This window comes from Haematobia irritans, chromosome 1 (assembly GCF_050003625.1).
Source record: "Haematobia irritans isolate KBUSLIRL chromosome 1, ASM5000362v1, whole genome shotgun sequence".
Taxonomy (NCBI): Eukaryota; Metazoa; Arthropoda; class Insecta; order Diptera; family Muscidae; genus Haematobia; species Haematobia irritans.
Window position 1 is genome coordinate 80723567 of NC_134397.1, and position 22482 is coordinate 80746048.

The following is a 22482-nucleotide window of genomic DNA, read 5'->3' on the forward strand; positions in this document are numbered from 1 at the left end:
ATTTCCAATTAAAAAGTTAATTGAAGTCGAAATTTTGTTCAATTAATAAATTAATTGGTACAATTAACTTTTTAATCAAGATAGAAACATTAAGTTAATTAAGCCAATGATTGAAAATTTTAAAATTTTTAATTAAAAAGTTAATTGATACAATTAACTTTTAATCAAATTCAGAAGACTAAGTCAATTAAAAAAGTGATGAACATTTTTTTTAAATTTTTGATTAAAATTTTTTTCAAACAATCAATTGTTAATCCAAATAAAATTTCTAAGCCAATTCAGAATATAATTGAAAATAGTTACCTTTTTTTAATTACTAAATTTATTGAGTTTTGCAATCAACATCAATTAAATTTTTAATTGAATCAATTAAAAAATTAATTGAAATTTGGTAATGAAATCAATTAATTTTTTAATCAAGAATTTTTTCTATGCCCAATTAAAACTGTGATTGATACTATCATTTTCGTGATTGAAGACATTTCAATTAAAAAATTAATTGGATCAATTAATTTCGTGATTGAATCAGAAAAAAATTTTTTTGTGTGTACTTATCATTGACGTTACTGTGTTCAGAGCCTCTCCGAGTGTGGCTGTTTTAGTTTGAAAATATTTGCTTAGCGTGTGTGTGGATTTGAGTGCAAAATGGAAAATGTGAAGGCAGACAATAAAATCTGGTGTTGTAATTAAATTTATCAAACCTAGAGCTTCTATAGAGTTTTTACCACGATCTGCGTTTGCTTCCTCATCTAAGGCACTTTTTATTGCAGTGTAATTTGTTATAATTGCTTTGCAATTTTCATATCTGCAGCTCCATCTAGTTGTACTTAAATTTTGTAGTGTATAATAGTTCGCATTCAGTCCATTGCTTATACGCTTCAAATCGCTTTGATTACCCGGTTTTGAAAAATGAGAATATAAACTTCAACAGCATTAAAAAATCTTGACGCAAATTGCAAATCTGAGCAAGAATCACCAATAACCAAATTCAATTTATGTGCCAAACAATGAATAAATACGGCTTGAGGATTTGATTCTTTAATCTTCATTTGAAGTCCATTTTTGTATCCTGACATAACGTTGGCACCATCGTAAGACTGTCCAACTATTGGGATATTCTCCAAATTTCTTATTTTCAAGAACTCCAGAATTATCTTTTGTAGAGACGAAGCATCACGGCTAACGGAACAATCAATAAACCCAAGAAAGTGTACCTCAACTTCTACACCGACAGCAAATCGTATTGTTATGGATAATTGCTCCTCTTTGAAACATCTGGCTTCGTCAACCATTAACGAGAAGAATCCGCATGCTTTTACTTTTTCGACAATAACATTTGTCACTGCCTTAGCGGAAAGTTCAATTATTTCGTTTTGAAAGTCGGGACTTGTATGGTTTATAGACTTATTGAAATTTGTTTTAAATACAGAGTAATTTTGCGCCAAAAACTCAGCAAATTCTAAAAAATTACCCCTGTTTTTGGAATTTGAATGTTCTCGGTGACCACGAAATGGAAGACCCTGACGTGCTAAAAGTAACACAATACCAATAAGTTTGTTCAAATATTCGGTATTTTCGTTTTCTGTTTGCAAATGGTGAGAACAGAATACAACGAAGCAACTGTCGAGAGCAGCGGTGCCAACTCTGTGGATTTTTCGTGATTTTGACGATTTTAGATGGTAAATTGCGCATGTGACGATTTATGATTTTAATCAACGTAGTTATAAATTGACTATTTTTGAAAATGTGCGTCTCAAGTTTCCTTTTAATGTTTTTATTACGTGTTTTTAGTTGTAATGTAAATATCAATATTAAAAAATATGCATAACATACATTCTCTGCCACAATCTTAATTGGATTAAACACATCGCAAAGCTTGAATTAAAATATAAAACAACTGTAGCTATGATTATTCTGGGTGGGCAAGAACTATTCTTGGGGGGCATAGCCCCCCAGCACCCCCCTAGCTACGCCAATGCCCCCATCCTATGATGGAGGGTATACAAATTGTTTATTGACATTCTCAGGACCAAAGACGTAACGGTGAAGACTCTGTTTACGAAAGTATTTGTGCCAAAAATTGGTGACATAATCTAAAATGTATATATTTCACTCGATACAATATCCTTTTGCCTTGAATACTACTCAGAGTCGGTAAAAGACAAGGTGCCCGTAAATGTATGAATGTACTCAGCCATATTTTCGTCACATTCCGAATTACTTATATGTTGTTTAGTCGAAAAACGTTCTACATTTCTAATTAAAGAAAGCTAGGCACTGTTTAAAAAATTCTACGAATGTCATTGCCCAAGGATTCCTTGATTAGTATGCTTGTCTTCAAGCTTCTTTCGAAAGAAGCCAAAGCTAGAGATCTCCGGATGTTTGTGTCATCTTACTCGTGGTGGAAGGATTGTGGTCACAGTCGCATAATAATTCATTAGGTAAGAAATTAACATAAACACGCTGTAAAAAAAACTCAAGTGTTTAACCTATCCACGATTCTTTTATTTATGAACATAAATTGAATAATAACAATAACAATAGTTAAAAAACTTGAGGAGCAAGCCCACAACATATTTATATACTTACGAATATGAGCCACTCCCAGACACTATGTTCCATGATACTTATATTAAATAGCACAATTATGTTGCTTACCCCAAACGAAACAGATTATATCAGCGAGAAATTAAAGTAACCTATTTTTCCAGGAGTACCTGAATCTCTGTTTGAAACTTCTCAAAGTTTCGAGAATGGATTCCGCGGTATGTAGCACATTTGGCATTGCATTCAGTACAGTAATCCCTCGATTTACGTCCACGCAGAGAAGAAACATGATTGTCACAATCATATTTGAAAGAAAATGGTCACAAACTAAAATGTTTTGATCTTTATGAAAAAACTTTTTTCATCGTCGAAAAAAGGACGCTACTTGAGAAAAGAAAACACAACAAGTGTATACGGCCGTAAATTCGGCCAGGCCGAATCTTATGTACCCTCCACCATGGATTGCGTAGAAACTTCTACGAAAGACTGTCATCCACAATCGAAATACTTGGGTTGTGGTATCTTAAAACTTCTTAACATCGTTTTCTAAATTGTGAGTTAGTCCATACGTGGTATATATTAGACAAAAAAGTTATGTATAGTAAGTCTACAAATACTTACGAATATGGAATTTTGCACGGTACGTAGAGAGCCAGAATTGAAATATGGGGGTCACATATATGGGGGCTATATACAATTATGAACTTGATATGGACCAATTTTTGTGTGATTGGAAATCGATTTATCTGAGGGATATATATAACTATAAACCGATATGGACCTAGTTAGGCATGGTTGTTAACGACCATATACTAGCACAATGTACTAAATTTCAACTCACTCAGATGAAATTTGCTCCTCCAAGAGGCTCCAAAACCAAATCTCGGGATCGGTTTATATGGGGCTATATATGATTATGGACTGATATGGACCACTTTTGACATGGTTGTTAAATATCATATACGATCACCACGTACCAAATTTCAAGCAGATCGGATGAATTTTGCTTCTCCAAAAGGCACTGGAGGTCAAATCTGGAGATCGGTTTATATGGGAGCTATATATAATTATGGGCTGATAGGAACCAATTCTTGCATGGTTGTTGGATACCATATACTAACATCACGTACCAAATTTCAACCGAATGGGAAGAATTTTGCTCTTCCAAGGGGCTCTGGAGGTCAAATCTGGGGATCGGTTTATATGGGGCCTATATATAATTATGGACCGATTTCGACCAATTTTTGCATGGGTGTTTGAGGCCATATATTAACATAACGTACCAAATTTCAACTGAATCAGATGAATTTTGATCTTCGAAGAGGCTCCGGAGGTCAAATCTGGTGATCGGTTTATATGGGGGCTATATATAATTATGGACCGATGTGAACCAATTTTTGCGTGCTTGTTAGAGACCATATGCTAACACCATGTACCAAATTTCAGCCGGATCGGATAAAATTTGCTTCTCTTAGAGGCCTCGCAAGCCAAATCGTGGGATCGGTTTATATGGGGGCTATATATAATTATGGACCGATGTGGACCAATTTTTGCATGGTTGTTAGATACCATATACTAACACCATGTACCAAATTTCAGCCGGATCGGATAAAATTTGCTTCTCTTAGAGGCCTCGCAAGCCAAATCAGGGGATCGGTTTATATGGGGGCTATATATAATTATGGACCGATGTGGACCAATTTTTGCATGGTTGTTAGAGACCATATACTAACACCATGTACCAAATTTCAGCCGGATCGGATGAGATTTGCTCATGCCTCAAAAGCCAAATTTGGGGGTCCGTTTATATGGGGGCTATACGTAAAAGTGAACCGATATGGCCCATTTGCAATACCATCCGACCTACATCAATAACAACTACTTGTGCCAAGTTTCAAGTCGATAGCTTGTTTCGTTCGGAAGTTAGCGTGATTTCAACAGACGGACGGACGGACGGACATGCTCACATCGACTCAGTATTTCAGCACGACCCAGAATATATATACTTTATGGGGTCTTAGAGCAATATTTCGATGTGTTACAAACGGAATGACAAAGGTTATATACCCCCCATCCTATGGTGGAGGGTATAAAAATTAACTTTATTTATTTGTTTTTATTTATTTATAAACTAATTCATTGTTTATTTGTATTTATAATGCCGCTCAAGCAAACATCATATATGTTTACACTATTTTATTTCAATTTCAACAATAAGTAATTATTCCATATTTACATCGTGCCCATCAAATGTACAAACGCAGACATCATGTAACTGCAAATAAAAATAAATGATCCATATAGCAAAATGCAGAACAAAAAACAGGTACATTTTTTCATTTCCACTTTCGTTTTTTGTGTTTACATAAAACCACGTGCCACTTCTGAATAAATAAATTAATACAAAACACAGTAATACCGTACTCTCCGTCCACTCCAAGAAACAATCAACACACGACTGTGTTCACTCCAAGAAACAATCAACACACGACTGACGCGCAAAATGAAAATCCTGCTCAATGTTTTTATAAAATTCTTTTCGCTGCAAAAAAGTTCAAAAATTAAATGGTCACGAAAAAATGTAAATGGTCTTTATGGCCATGTAATGGTTCTAGACATGTCTGTACTTAACCTATAAAAATACTTTTTTCCCTGTAAAAAAGTAAAAAAAATTGAATGGTCAGGTACATGATTTTCACGACCATTTAATGGTCTCAAATTCTATCATTCAAATGATTGCACATGTTTGTGGTATTTGAGAACAATTCAAATGCTTATTTCCACCATACATTTTTCTCCGCTCGAAAACCATTTTTACAAAGACAAAATACATTTTTACAAAGACAAAATACATGGCAATTACATACTCTATATAAGCATTAAATGGATGCGGCAACCATGTCTAAACATGGTTTTTCTGTACGTGTCGTCTCGGTTTACGTTGTTTCGATTTATGTCGTCAAATTTTTTGTTCCATCAAACTTCGATTTACGTCGCCGATTTTTTTTGCCCATTTTATCAGAAACGCCTTCCATAAGTCATCGAAACATTTTTTTTCTGAAATTCTTACCGAAATTACTGTATTACCTATATTTTTTTAAGTTTTCTATTATGCACACGCACATACATACATAAATGGACTTTACGTTTTTAATTCGGTTTACGTCGTCTCGATTAACGTCGTCAAATTCCGGTTATCACGTAAAGTAAAAACGTCTTTAAAATAAAGTGTTGAAAAACATGTCCTATTTTTGAACGATTTTTTGCTTTGTAGTCAAGATGCAAAAAGAGAAAAAATTTAAAGACAATTTCATTAATGTTAAAGAATTTTTCTGAATTGTTAAAGTCAAGTTGACCTTAGCTCAAAATTTTTTATTTTCATCTTATGATACCCATTTTTAAGTCAAATCACTTAAATATAAGGACAATACGACTTCATTGAAAAGGAAAAAAACTTTATATTAGAGAAATGCGTCATCTACGCTAAGCAAAATTTGTATTCGTATTATAAGGACATCAAATCGTTGGCAATATTTTTTTCAGTGTAGGCGTATTGTGTAAAGCAATTACAGATGCCTACAATATTTTTGCCAAATATTTAGCCCTAATAACTGAGGTAGGGAATACGATCGACCAGTGCTAACAGTGACCATAATGTGGAGAAAATTTCAAACAAATTTGTGTGATTATGTATTTAATTTAATAATTTAAAGTTTTGGACCAAATGAGATATTAGATCTAAATGTATTTCTTAACTATTTTTATGGCTAGTGGTCAATTTTTCCCCAATGTGCACCATCAAGTACAATCCTTGAGTCAATCTAAAATGTGCACATATTTTGATTGCTATTGCTAAAGCATAACAGTGTACGATACATAAATAAATTGTCATCAATGTCTCCCAAGTGTTCGTATGGATCGTTGTTAATATCACCCAGAAATTTGTGTGTGCAATCGCTGCAAGAGTTCAACTTCTTAAGCGAAGTTTTGAGTCAATGAATAACGAAACCACCGTATAGTGCTTTGATTATCTAGCAGAGATGCCGGTTGTCTTAAAGGCTTTTTCTACATTAAGTTGGGTCGGTAGATAAGTTTTGATATCCACGTGAACTGGATGGGAGCACACGCACAGAAAAAAACATATTTGGACATGGTTGCCGCATGCATTTAATGCTTATCTAGAATATGTAGTTGTCGCGAAAACCATGTATTTTGTCTTTGTAAAAATAATTTTCGAACTGAGAAAAATATATTGGCAATGGTTCTCAAATGCCGCAAACACGTTCTATTATTTAATTGATAGAATTTGAGACCATTACATGGTCGGGAAAGTCATATACCTGACCATTCAATTTGTTTCCTTTTTGCAAAGAAAAAACTATTTTTATAGGTTACGTATAGACATGTCTAGAACCATTACATAGCCATAAAGACCATGTACATTGTTTTGGTGACCATTTAATTTTTTATTTTTTTTTGCAGCGAAAAGAATTTTATAAAAACATTGAGCAGGTACACGCGATTTTCATTTTGCGCGTCAGTCGTGTGTTGATTGTTTCTTGGGATGGACGGAGAATACGGAATTACTGTGTTTTGTGTTAATTTATTTATTCAGAAGTGGCATCGTTGGCACATTTGATGGGCTTACTTCGTGCCCATCAAATGTGGATGGAATGATTACTTATTGTTGAAATTGAACCAAAATAGAGTGTACAAAAATATTCGATGTTTGCTTTCACGATATTATAAATACAAATAAACAATGAATTAGTTTATAAATAAATAAAAACAAATAAATAAAGTTAATTTTGTGTTTTCTTTTCTGAAGAGGCGTTCTTTTTTCGACGACGAAAATAGTTTTTCCATAAAGATCAAAACATTTTAGGTTATTCCCATGTTCTTTTAACTGGAAGGAAAACATTTTTGACGAATACCATAACATTTTAGATCGTGACCATTGTCTTTTAATGGAAACAAAATTCTTTTCATCAATATAATAACATTTTAGATGAGGACAATTTTATTTTTCTTAGAACCATGTTCACTGAGCCAACATGGTCGTAGGTGAAAATGTTACATGGTCGCCGCAAAAATAGCTCCTATCATCTTATTTTGCTCTTCGAATATGATTGTGACAATCATGTTTCTTCTCAGCTTGTATGTAGACCAACATTTTTGATACCATCTGAATTCCTTCAAATTTGTCGGGAGCTATATAAAGGTTTAGATTCCCATACACGAATATTTAAATCAGAACCGATTTGGAGAAACATTTTTAAACTTCTACAAAATCTCTAGACTGTAAATTTAAATCGAGTTCACAAGGATATCGGCTAGATTTCAGCAAGATATGTGGCCAACTGTCGCGTTTGTGACAATATTTGGCCACATCGAGCGACATTTACACTGCCGTAATTTTATATAAATTTTCTGTGAAAAGTATGGGGACATCTTCGCTGACATTGTGCCAATTTTGTCTAAATAGGAAGAATATATGGTTTATTTAAATCTGAACCGATTTGGATAAAATTCGACACAGTTGATAGAATGTTAAATCTTTCTTCTGTGTAAAATGATGATGTAAATGGCGTGCATACATGGGAGCTATGTCCAAATCTATATAAACCCAGCAAAAAAAGCGTCGCCAAAAAAGTAGTGAAAATGTTCTTTTTGGATCTGGAAATGGTGTAAAATTGGCGCAGAAGCGATGATTTTAACATTGGTGTGTCCTAGGACGGATGTCCACCATTTCAACAGTCGTTGCACTGAATATGCTTCACTTCTTTAGGTGTGATCCGAGTTCAGTGTTTTGGATGTGAATTAAAAAAATCTTGTGATATTTTGAGAAATAATTAATTTTTATAATTTTTTATGATTTTTAACGCATTCTGACGCTTGTCTGAAACCCTTGACCTCAAATATTATCTAAATTTCGTAGTTTTTCTAGAATGAATTTAGAAATTTTTTCGACAAAATTTAAATAATTTGTACGATTTTATTAAACCTTACTCTGTTTTTAACATATTTGAAACAAAAAAGGTAAAATTGTCATTTAAAAATATGAAAAAAGCGAATTATAAAAACTTCCTGAGTAGCTAAAATAAAGAACATCTTTGGAAGAACATTTCTGGAAGTGTTTTTAAAGTTGTGCCGTTAGAAGTACTTCCAAATTTTTTTGCTGGGAATTTGAACTAAATTTGGTACACAAAGCTAAAATCTTAATTCTACATTCAGGGAAAAAATTCAAGTAAATCGAAATGAAAATTTGGTTTCCGCTTGTTATATGAATCTAAATCGGTCGAAAGATATATATGGGAGTATATATAAATCTGAACCTATTTCAATGAAATTTAGCACACATGACCATCCATTGTACTCTTTGAAGGAAATAAAGGCAAAATTCTGGCCTCTAGGGCCAATTAAATCCATATCGGGCGAAAGTTATACATTGGAGCTATATCTTACTCTGAACCGATTTGATCCAAATTTGGCATTGATAGCGATAATATTAATTCTACTCCCTGTGCACAGCCTCACATAAATCGGAGTAAAACTTTGGCCTCTATGATCATATGAGCAGGCCCGTCTTTCCCACAGGGCATGTGCCCAGGGCCCCCTAGCTCCTGCCAGATTTCTCAATGTTTGCATTTAAATTGTGGACAGTGAAAATGAGGGAACAAATTCTATGTTAAAAATATATCAACTCTTGAAAGAACAGAACATTGACGACACATTTCCAAATGTAGAAATCGCATTGGGAATCTTTTTAAGCATGATGGTTACTAACTGCAGTGGGGAAAGTTCCTTCTCCACACTAAAAAGAATTAAAAATGAATTGAGAAGTACAATGCTTCAAGAGAGATTAAGATTAGGGATATCGCTGATGTCCATAGAATCCCAGCACAAAAAGCGTCGCCAAAAAAGTAGTGAAAATGTGCTTTTTGGATCCGGAAGAGATGAAAAATTGGCACAGAAGCGATGAATTAAACATGGGCTTGTCATAGGACGGATGTCCACCATTTCCACAGCCGATGCACTGCATTTCCTTCACTTCTTAAGGTGTGATCCGAATTCAGTGTTTTGGATGTAAATTAAAACCAGTAAGGAAAGTCTAAAGTCGGGCGGGGCCGACTATATTATACCCTGCACCACTTTGTAGATCTAAATTTTCGATACCATATCACATCCGTCAAATGTGTTGGGGGCTATATATAAAGGTTTGTCCCAAATACATACATTTAAATATCACTCGATCTGGAAGAATTTGATAGACTTCTACAAAATCTATAGACTCAAAATTTAAGTCGGCTAATGCACTAGGGTGGAACACAATGTTAGTAAAAAACCAGTAAGGAAAGTCTAAAGTCGGGCGGGGCCGACTATATTATACCCTGCACCACTTTGTAGATCTAAATTTTCGATACCATATCACATCCGTCAAATGTGTTTGGGGCTATATATAAAGGTTTGTCCCAAATACATACATTTAAATATCACTCGTTCTGGAAGAATTTGATAGACTTCTACAAAATCTATAGACTCAAAATTTAAGTCGGCTAATGCACTAGGGTGGAATACAATGTTAGTAAAAAAATATGGGAAACATTTAAATCTGAAGCAATTTTAAGGAAACTTTGCAAAAGTTTATTTATGATTTATCGCTCGATATATATGTATTAGAAGTTTAGGAAAATTAGAGTCATTTTTACAACTTTGCGACTAAGCAGTGGCGATTTTACAAGGAAATTGTTGGTATTTTGACCATTTTTGTCGAAATCAGAAAAACATATATATGGGAGCTATATCTAAATCTGAACCGATTTCAACCAAATTTGTCACGCATAGCAACAATGCTAATTCTACTGTCTGTGCAAAATTTCAACTAAATCGAAGTTAAAAATTGGTCTCTGTGGTCATATGAGTGTAAATCGGGCGAAAGCTATATATGGGAGATATATCCAAATCTGAACCGATTTCAACCAAATTTGGCACGCATAGTTTCAATGCTAATTCTACTCCCTGTGCAAAATTTCAACTAAATCGGAGTTAAAAATTGGCCTCTGTGGTCATATGAGTGTAAATCGGGCGAAAGCTATATATGGGAGATATATCCAAATCTGAACCGATTTCAACCAAATTTGGCACGCATAGTTACAATGCTAATTCTACTCCCTGTGCAAAATTTCAACCAAATCGGAGTTAAAAATTGGCCTCTTTGGGCAAATGAGTGTAAATCGGGCGAAAGCTATATATGGGAGCTATATCTAAATCTGAACCGATTTGGCTGGTATTTTGCAAGTTTTCCGAGACCCATAAAATATTCGGATGTACGGAATTTGAGGAAGATCGGTTGATATACACGCCAATTATGACCAGATCGGCGAAAAATATATATGGCAGCTATATCTAAATCTGAACCGATTTTTTCCAAAATCAATAGGGATCGTCTTTGAGCCGAAACAGGACCCTATACCAAATTTGAGGACAATCGGACTAAAACTGCGAGCTGTACTTTGCATACAAAAATACATCAACAGACAGACAGACGGACAGACAGACAGACGGACATCGCTAAATCGACTCAGAATTTAATTCTAAGCCGATCCGTATACTAAAAGGTTGGTCTATGATTACTCCTTCTTGGCGTTACATACAAATGCACAAACTTATTATACCCTGTACCACAGTAGTGGTGAAGGGTATAAAAATGTGATATTTTTCCAAAAAACAAAAAACAATTTTTATAATTTTTGTGATTTTTAATGCATTCTAATCTTTGTTCGAAACTTCAAAATTTAAATAATTTGTACCATTTTATTAATCCTTACTCTGTTTTTAACCTATTTGAAGTTGACGCTCTCGAAATCAGCGAGGTACCTAGGAGTTATTTTGGACTCCAGGCTGAACTGGATATAGAATATTGCCGATCGCATTAAGAGGGCCTATGTGGCACTATACTCGTGTCAAAAATTGGTCGGGCAGAGATGGGGAATGAGGCCTTCTCTTTTTGGCTGGCTTTATACCGCGGTTGTAAGACCTGTGGCCACATATGGCTGTCATGTTTGGTGGACAATCGTGAGACACAAAAATATATCGAAAATAAATAGGGTAAATAGGACTGCACTCATCTATATGACAGGTGCCATGAGGACCACAGCCACTGCCGCTTTGGAGGTACTGATGGGATTTATCCCACTCGATTTACACGTAAGGAAGACGGCTGAACTGACACTTCTGAGACTTAAGAGCTTGAACACGCTGAGAGGACAGCCTGCAGGTATACTGAAGTTCTGGCCGGGCAGTATAGAGAGACGGACCATATGACCACGGAGCATGTTTATCATCACAAACCGACATACATTATACCAAGTATGGAGGGGTGGGAAGACAGGAGGATACCCTTCGGAACCCTGAACATGTATACAGACGGATCAAAGATGGAGGAAGGAACGGGCAGCGGAATCTGTTGTAGTGAACTAGGAATAAGGGAGTCTTACACGCTGGATAGTGATTGCAGTATTTTTCAGGCTGAGATTTCTGCGATCACAAAGGCTGCTGAGTCGCTGTTGATGAGGCCTTATTCAGAAGCGATATCAGCTTCTTCATCGACAGTCAGGTAGCTATAAAGGCATTGTGCAGTGCTGACATAAGGTCTAGGGTAGTCAGCTGCTGTCGTCGAGAACTCAAGATTCTCACTGAACAGCATAATATAACTCTGTGCTGGGTGCCTGGGCACTATGGGATAATAGGAAATGAGAAAGCGGATGTGCTGGCTAAGGAAGGTGCTCGTGGAACGAACAACGTCCTAGGGGACGTTCCTATCATTACAGGATATAGGTTAAATATGATGAGCAATGGCGAAGACGCTGGGTGTCTTCGGATGGTTGCGAGCAAACCAAGTTGATATGGGATGAAAAGAAACGTAGGAACTGTGAAATTTTGTTATCGATGAACAGAGAGGAATTACGGCCATTGATTGGTATCATAACAGGACATAACACACTTGGGAAACACATGGTAAGAATAGGACTTAAAGACACGATGGTATCTATAGATGGTGCCTGGCCCCGGAAGTTACGGAGGACTCATACCACTTCCTGTGTCAGTGCCCAGCTTTATCCTTTAGAAGAAACAAGATACTGGGCTCCTGTTTCTTTTAGGCTCTCACTGATCTGCGGGAGTGCAGCTTAAGGAACATACTTGCATTCATCAGGGCCTCTGGTTGGTTATTCTGAGATTTCTTTCAAACAGAATGAGCAGGTGGAAGTTTCTGGGACAAAGCGGACCGCATCGGAAGGAGAAAGATGGAAAAATCACATCGAGGGATCACAATGGACCTATACTGGTCTAAGTGGGCATCAATTCAAGAAAATTGATGTCACCCTCCACAACCTAACCTAACCTAGTTGAAACAAAAACATTTCAAATGACCATTTAAAAATATGAAAAAAGCGAGTTATAAAAAATTGAATTATAAGAACTTCCTGAGTAGTTAAAATAAAGATCATTTTTGGGGGACATTCTTTGGAAGTGCTTTTAAAGTTGTGCCCTTAGAAGTACTTCCATTTTTTTCTGGCATGTGATGTGCTAAAAAGCATAGCATTTGAGGAAGTGATTAACGATTTTGCCTTATCACAATGGACTGAATAGTCTAAGTGAGCGTGAAACTTAATCGGGCTGCCACTTTAACCTAACCAAACGATTTTGCCTGTCTCAAATTTGGAAGGGTTCCTCTTCAAACGACATAAATTAGGCGGCAACCCTTATGACAGACCCCTAATGGCAATTTCCCATATCCATGAGAAAATACGATTGAGTCGTAAAAAGTTGTAAAGAAGTAAGTCGTTTAAAGTTGTTCTGCTCTGTCTGTCTATTCTAATCGAGTTTGTTTTGTCGTTACAGTTGTCGGTTTAAAGTGCCATCAACAATCGATCGATTATTATTTAAAATTTTTAATTTTACCATAGACCAAGAAAATATAAAGACATCGTTTGACAATTCACCATGGTTTTGTTTATTTTCAGTGCGCAGTCATTCCACTCAATTGCGCAGTCAAGTGACTCAATTTCTTTTTGGAAAACGAGAATTACCGTACAAATCAGTCAATATGCATTACAAAAAAGTTGTGTATAGAATGTTTTCCAATATTTAGTGTTTCATCAAACGAACAAAGGAAAGAAAACAAATTAAAGCCAAACTAAAAAATCACTCAATTGAAGACGAAAAAGGTCCATCTACGGTGTGCAGACAAACTACAGCGCTGTGAATTAACTTTCGTTGTCTATACCTTCCTTGGTCTATGATTCTACCTTTGCTCCTAATTTTTCGTATTTTTTACAAAAGAATTAATAAACTGAAATTTTTTGAATTTTAATATAATTGAATTCTTACATAGATTTTTAATCACTAATCTGTGAAAGCTAAGGGAGTTACGCTTGTGGCAAATATTACATTTATCTATTCGCTTAATGCGAGTAGCAATAAAAACCTTTATCGTTTTTTTTGTTTTGTTTATTATAACAAAATAATGTTCTGTCAAAGTCATAGGAGTCCATTATACTAATATGCCCAGGGCCTCTAAAAGGTTAAAGACCTTTAGAATAGATCTAGTGGGTGGAGTAAAAGAAAAATTCGTAGTTTGTACGAAAAACGTCTTTATCGCTATGCGAGGTTCACAATGGTCGTATTTGCGCATTGCGCATCATCCTTTTGTAAATCCAGAAATACTTTTATCTCATTTTCTTTTCATTTCGTTGGACATTACAATAATGCAACAACAAATCGATCCCCATACTTTATCCGATGGCTAATGCCAATAATCTGTTTTTTGTTTTCTTTCAGAAAGATTTAATTGATTGTCAATTTATTCTTGATTGCGACCCACTCTTTTAAATATGCTTCAATGTAAGGCCAGTAACGCTGCAAGTAATTAATGCAAAACATGCAAACCCACGTCGACAATATGCCACCAAATGGAATTCGTATGAGGCTCTAGGACGGCCAAATTCCATCACACCATTGGATGGATGGCTATATGCGACGTGACAGATAGTTATTTTTGGCATAGATCGCTAGACAATTGGTACCTTTACATAGTGCTGTTAAGTTTATATTGCCGATATTTTAGCTTGGAATGTTCCAAGGTGTTTAGGAGTTTTCAATTATATTTTTCGATATTATTTCATATATTTTACAAAATTATATAAATAAATTAATCTATGGAAAATGCTACGAGTTAATTACATGCTGCGGTAATCATTTACTAGTGCATTATGCTGAAGAGTTTGGATTAAAGAAATTTGTATTATATACGGGAAATAGCGTAGCAATATATCCAATATTCGAGCTTATTGAACATAACGATGATGGGAATTGATACTATAAAGATATTGAAAAGAAATTCCAAATAACAATCTAAACAAGCCTGTCCCTATGTATGGTTTATTTCTGGCTAATTCGAATATCCATAGCATATCCACACTGAAAAAAATATTTACGTGATATTAAAGATTACGCAACCTAAATTTTAGGAAGCGAAATTTACAAAATAATGAAATTTTAATTAAAATAAATTTTGTAATCTTTGCTTTAAAAACTTTTTTCATTAAATTTAGGACACAAATTTTGTAAATTTGCGTCACTTCGTTAAAGTCGTATGTCTTTGAACTAAGGCTAATTTTCCTTAAAGTAAAGAAACACATTTTTGATTTAAAGAAATTGTCCTTAAATTAACTGAAATTTACATTTAAGATAAAAACGCTTCAAATATCTGTGGTCACAACCCTTAACAGCCTAACTCAAGTTAGGATACAATTGAGTTATTAGCACCATCGTATTCAGCGTATCTAAATTTATTTGCTCTAAATTGTTCATGTTTGTATCTTTTCTATGAATATGTAGCAAAGTTTTCCAAAAAACACCTTCTCCTGATTTTCAGTCAAGATTCAAAACTTTAAACTCCTATACTGAAAATATTGAAAAACAGACTTAGGCTGTTATGGGTTGTGACCACGGATATAGGCTTATTTTGAGCGTCCTTGGTTTAAAGTTTTTTTTTTGGAATTAAGAAAACATTTTTTACTTTGAAGTATCCGTTATAATTTGGATTTTTAAACTGGCATTTGTTTGTACGAAAATGAAAATTTAATAAATAAGATCTGTATCCTAATTTTAATTTTATTTGGTTTTAATTTTTATTGGTGCTAGATTTAAAGCCAAATGGGTCGCTATAAATTTCTTTATTTTAAAGAAGTCGCACCTTTGGCTCGGAATCAATACCAAAATCCTTAAAGGAAGGTCTACATCTTTGGATCCAAGTAAACTTTTTTTTGAGTGCATAATATGGATATTCGAATTAATCTCTACACCGAAAAAAAAGTAAACTGTTTTATAAGAAGAATAAACTAACTCGTATGAAAATTGAACTAAAGTTTACCTCACATTTTGAGATTTCCACAAAGCGGAATTTTAATGCCCCGTTGTACTTCTTAACTGCAGTTCTCGAAATTTCACCCTCTCATAGAATAAGAAATTAACTAAAATTAAAGAAGAAATTCATTGGCGCCAAATCATGACCATTTTAACCATAAAGTAGTTCATTCTTACTATTTTTGGGAATCGTACGAAAATTTTCATTCGCTTTAGTTCATATTGAACTTATGTGTACGGTCATTGAACTTTATACTCACGTTTAGTTCTTAAAATGTTTGAGACATACTTAAAAAAACGAAATTTTCATTGGGCTGTGGAGAATTTCGCAAAAAATAATAAAATTTAACTACAAACAAATAATTTTTTTTTGCAATAAAAAAGTTTAATTAAGGTTAGATTAGGTTAGGTTAGGTTAAAGTGTCAGCCCGATTAAGATTCAGGCTCACTTAGACTATTCAGTCCATTGTGATACCACATTAACTAAAAGTACCTATTACATATGGGCACTTCTAGTGTTAACCGCTGAACCTTCTTGATTATTTTTCTTTGTTGAACCAACCAGATTGTTCCAAAAACATTAGCAGACTGCTTAAGTTCACGTTTTCCAGATCCGCCAGTAATCTGAAGCTATATGCTCCTAAAAATTGCTTGCGCTTTACACAAAATGCAGGACACTCACACAAGAGGTGTTTAATTGATTCTTTTTCCTCCGCATCATGACAGCTCATACAATAGTCATTATACTTCGCGCCAATAGTTTTTGCAAAATCGCCTATCAGGCAGCGCCCCGTTATAGCAGATATCAGGAGTGATATCTGACGTCTCGAGAACATTAGCATATCTAGTGTGCGGTTTAAGTTGAAATGGGGCCATATTTGCTTGGTGTCGTTACAACCCTTGCAATTCTCCCATCTAACATTTGCCATCATAACAGCCTTCTCACGCAGCATGAGCTTGCAGGTAGCTAGGGGCATACCAACAAATTCTAGTTCCCCTGGAATATGTAAGGTAGTCCCTAGCCTTGCCAACTCATCCGCTTCGCAGTTCCCCGGTATGTTCCTATGGCCAGGCACCCATACTGCTCAGCCATCTCATTGAGAGATTTGCGGCAGTCGATGGCCGTTTTCGAGTTGAGGAACACAGAATCCAAGGATTTTATTGCAGGTTGACTGTCTGAGTATATATTAATGCCCACATTTTTTGGAACATTACTTCTCAGCCAATTCGCCACCTCTCTTATTGCTAATATTTCAGCCTGAAAAACACTACAGTGATTAGGTAATCTTTTTGCTATTCGAAGTTCCAGATCATTAGAATATACTCCGAACCCCACTTGTCCATCCAATTTGGAGCCATCAGTGTAGAAATCTATATATTCTTTATTCCCCGGGGTATGTGTGCACCACGCACCACGGATTAGAGTCTCAAACTTTTTGTCGAAAAGTGGACTCGCCAAAGTGTAATCCACTACGTTAGGCACATCTGGCATTATTTTGAGGACAGAACTGTGATCGTAACCTTTTTCCGACCACAGCGATAGCTCGCGCAACCGCACAGCTGTTGTTGCAGCTGACTGTTTGGCCAAAATGTCTAAAGGCAATAGATGCAGCATAACATTAAGGGAATTTGTTCCTGTCTTGCTGAATGCGCCTGAAATACACAAACACGCCATACGCTGAACTTTATCTAAACAAGTCGGTTTCTGAAGTGCCGGCCACCAGACTACAACACCATATAGCATTATAGGTCTAACCACTGCCGTGTATAGCCAATGCACAATTTTTGGTTTTAGTCCTCACTTTTTTCCTATTGCCTTTTTGCACGAGTACAAAGCTACAGTTGCCTTTCTCGCCCTTTCTTCAATATTAAGCTTAAAGTTCAGCTTCCTGTCCAAAATAACGCCAAGGTATTTTGCGCAATCACCAAAGGGAATTTCAATACCCCCTAAGGAAATAGGCCTAACCGTGGAGAGTTTTGCGATCTTTGCAGTACATGACTAATTCTGTCTTTGCAGGATTTACCCCAAGACCATTGTCTTTCGCCCATTTCTCAGTCATCCGGAGGGCCCTCTGAATAATATCTCTGATTGTGGATGGGAATTTTCCCCTGACTGCCAGAGCCACATCTGCGTATGCCACCACTTTTATCCTTTCTTTTTCTAGAGTAACCAGAAGGCTATTTATAGCAACATTCCAAAGAAGAGGTGATAGAACTCCTCCTTGGGGAGTGCCTCTGTTCACATACCTTTGTATGTTTGCTTGTCCTAGTGTGGCTGAAATACGTCTCTTCATTAGCAGTTCGTCTAACAGCCTGAGTATACATGGATCAACATTCAGAGTTGTCAGTCCATTTAATATCGAACTCGGATGGACATTATTGAACGCCCCTTCGATGTCTAGAAACGCCACGATTGTGTATTCTTTGACAGATAGTGAGCTTTCAATAAAGCTGACTAGTTCATGTAGTGCGGTCTCAGTAGACCTGCCCTTCGAGTATGCATGCTGTCGTTTCGAGAACAAACTTGAATCGATGCTAGTTCTAAGATAGATATCTATCATCCTCTCCAGAGTCTTAAGTAGGAATGAGGATAAGCTGATTGGTCGGAAATCCTTCGCCCTCGAGTGAGAAGCTTTTCCCGCTTTAGGTATGAAAACGACTTTTGTTTCCCTCCACTTTCCTGGGATATGAGATAAGTTGATACATCCTTTATATATCACCGACAACCAGGGGATAATTTTGTCAGTTACAGCTTGTAACTCCGCCGGAGTAATTCCATCAGGTCCGGGGGATTTGAATGGTCCAAAGCTATTTAGCGCCCATCTTATTCTAGTTTCCGATACAATTTCCTCGACAGGAAACGACCGCTGAGCAACTGTGGCACCGCCAGTACATGGTTCAACCGTCTGATTTCCAGGAAAATGTGTGTCCAAAAGTACCTCCAGCGTCTCCTCACTGGACCTTGTCCAATTGCCCTCCGGTGTTTTAATGAAACCTGGAGCGGAGTTGGTGGATGCTAGAACCTTCCGTAGTCTGGAAGCCTCGGACGTATTCTCAATACTGCTGCAGTAATCATTCCAAGAGTTATGCTGAGCCTTTCTCAGTTCTCGCTTGTATCCTCTCAGATTCTTCTTGTAAGCGTCCCAGTCCTCAGGGGCTCTGGTGGACTTTGCCTTGTTAAAGAGCTTCCTGCAGGATTTCCTCATATTACTTAATTCCGTAGACCACCATTGTGGTCGATGTTTCCCCCTTGGCTTTCCTCTAGGGCATGCAGCTTTCAGTGAGATGTTGAAGGCCTTAGTAATCCGCTCCACTGCGTGTTCGATATCTTGCACATTTCTCATATTTGTCTCTGTTATTTCCGGTATCATCATATTGAACGATTCCCTATACCTATTCCAGTCAGCTTTCCTAACATTTGGCGGAAATATGGTCTTGGTGATATGAACATCAAATTTGAAACTGATGTAGCAATGATCTGAGAAGCTGTGTTCACTTAAAACCTGCCACTCAGATATCATTTCATTCAGTTCTTGCGAGGCCAAGGTGATGTCCAAAACCTCTTGCCTGTTTTTAGTGACAAAGGTTGGGGCATCTCCCTTGTTGCAAACTACCAGATTAGTTCGCAAAATAAACTCTATTAGCGACTCTCCCCTTGCATTAGTATCACTACTTCCCCATATACTATGATGTGCATTCGCATCGCATCCCATAATGAGTTTCGTCTTTGTTTTCAGTGACTCCTCCACTAAGGTCTTAACGGCATATGGAGGCATCTCCCTGTCATGTCCCATGTAGACCGAAGATACCCAATATTTGCATTTGGCTATTTCTAAACTGGCAACGACAGTGTCTGTATTGCACATTGAAGGAAGCAGAAACAAGTTGAGCTCGTTTTTAGCAATTATACAGGCTCGATTTACATCATTACCAGGATACTGCAATAGTTTGAACCCCGGAGTACTTAATTCACGTATTTTGTTTCTATAAACATATGGTTCTTGAATAAGAACTATATCTATGTCCCCTTTCATCAGGAGAACTTTTAAGGCAGCACATGCAGCCTTACAATGATGAAGATTTATCTGGAGGATCCGTAGGACCATCGAGATTTTCAACAACCATCACATCAGCCGCTTCAATCGAGTCATCAAGAATGTTCTCTTCACAGATCTCGGTGACTCTCGCAATAACCATAAGTTCAACTTTGGTGAGTTCTGAGGCAATAGAAACCTCCTCTCGCATACGGTGTCTATCCATGTCTTCAACTTTGGTATCTCCCTCGACTTCGAAAGAGGATCCGCTTACTTCAGATTCAGAAAGAGGATTGTCCATTTTTGAATCCTTTAGCTGATCGTTTTTATATACCTTCATTTGGATATAATGAAAGCCATAACATACACGGCCCTGGGACTTTGCTAGATGTGGCAAAGACTTAGTGTTCAATATAAACACTGCATGCCGTCTTGGTCCATCCACTTCATCCAAACGCCCAACCTTCCAATCAGCTGTTGGAAGATCTGGATTGCATCGTTTCAGTCTATTTAAAATAGATTCAGGGTCAGAAGGGTTTGCAGGTATCCACGCATGTGCTCTAGGTCTAGCCGGTATGTCTTTCTTCTCGACTAACTCTAGAGCAGATCCTTTCCAAACTTCACCAATTAGTATCAGAGCAGCTTTAAAACATTCTATAGACCTCTGGTCCTCAAATGCGACTAGCTTAAATCGTCCTTGATACCAACCAGCCTCTTGGTGTCGAGGATCTGGGCCGGGAAACTTTTCCAGCACCTGTGAGTAGACGACAGACAGAGCATTCTCAATTTCCCCCCATTTTTGCTTTGGAACCATACCGTCCAATGCTCCTTTATTACTGATAGCCATCAGCAGGCTGTCTTTAGCAACTGATGCAAACGATCTTTGATCCCTTTTGGAGGATGGCAGCTCATCCGGCGATCGTTCCCTTTTTCCAGTCTCAAGAATTCCTTGAGCCCATTTTAAGGAATCGCTTTGTTTAGCCGACAGCGTGCTTGGGTCGACTGATCCTAACTTCTTTAGGATAAACAAAGCATTTCTGCGTTCCTTGAATCTCTTTCGTGAGGGATTACCTCCTTTTGATGTCGTTACCTTAGAAAAAGTTAGACTTGTCATAGTGTCGCCACCTGACGACCCGTCTACAGGTCGACTAGTTGGGCCTACTCTTGGTCATTGCCCAGATTTATAACTCCAGTCGATACCCGTCCACTGGGCCCTGAAGTTAGCAACCCAGTGGATGACTTGGAATTTCGCTGCATGGTGGCTTAATATCCCACCACACTTGAAATTCGTAGTAGGTACCTATTACGATGAGTTTATCCGCTATTGAAAAACACGTCCGTTCCGTTCGACGGTTGAATAGAGAATTAGGGTTAGTTTAACTACGGAAATTTTTTTCTGTGTATAGAGATGGCGAGGGAGAAGATTCATATTGAGTCTTATAAGCTAACTTCTTATGAGAAATACATACGATAATTATTCTTCCCAAATTTTACCACTTTTCCCCACTCCAGTGCATCATCCTCAATATGACTACAATCTCTTAATCTTAATAGACTAGGCTTGTCAGATGGCCGGGAGTCGCCTGGATTGTCCCGGAATTTCTTCTCCAGGAAGTGTCCCGAATCTGTCAACGCATTGAAATAAAATCGCATTCAAAAATATTTTTGGTTCTGGATTTTCATACAATGTAAACGCACTTTTATCTGTCAGATTTTGTACCATTTCATTCTATCTCATCACTAATAACACAAAAAAAAAAAACACTATAACAATCGCCAACTGTGATATTGTGTTTGTATGCGAATTACCAAAAGAAATGCCAAGTGATAGAATATACACGCAGAGAAGAAACATGATTGGCACAATCATATTCGAAGAGCAAAATAATATGATAGCAGCTATTTTTGCGGCGACCATGTAACATTTTAACCTGCAACCATGTTGGCTCAGTGAACATGTTTCTAAGAAAAATACAATTGTCCTCATCTAAATTTTTTTATATTGATAAAAAGAATTTTGTTTCCATTAAAAGACAATGGCCACGATCTAAAATGTTATGTTATTCGTCAAAAATGTTTTTCTTCTAGTTAAAAGAACATGGTCACAACCTAAAATGTTTTGATTTTTATGAAAAAACTTTTTTCGTCGTCGAAAAAAGGACGCCACTCGAGAAAAGAAAACACAAAATCAACTTTATTTATTTGTTTTTATTTATTTATAAACTAATTCATTGTTTATTTATATTTATAATGTTGTGCAAGCAAACATCACATATTTTTACACACTTTATGTTGGTTCAATTTCAACAATAAGTAATCATTTCAAATTTACTTCGTGCCCATCAAATGTACAAACGCAAACATCATGTAACTGCAAATAAAAATAAATGATCCATATAGCAAAATGCAGAACAAAAAACTGGTATATTTTTTCAATTACACTTTCCTTTTTTGTATTCACATAAAACCACGT

The 22482-nt window shown here is 36.4% G+C and overlaps 1 protein-coding gene across 1 annotated transcript in view; it reads right to left on the reverse strand.

The window, feature by feature from the left end:
- LOC142226606 (zinc finger MYM-type protein 1-like) overlaps positions 1-21732 on the reverse strand; it is a 34776-nt gene extending 13044 nt beyond the window's left edge. The window contains exons 1-3 of the mRNA XM_075296703.1: positions 21708-21732; positions 21479-21634; positions 977-1582 (exon numbers count right to left, since the gene is read on the reverse strand). Of these exons, the coding sequence (XP_075152818.1) occupies positions 977-1582; positions 21479-21634; positions 21708-21732 (787 nt within the window). The remainder of the gene's footprint in view (positions 1-976; positions 1583-21478; positions 21635-21707) is intronic.
- Positions 21733-22482: the final 750 nt, after the last annotated feature.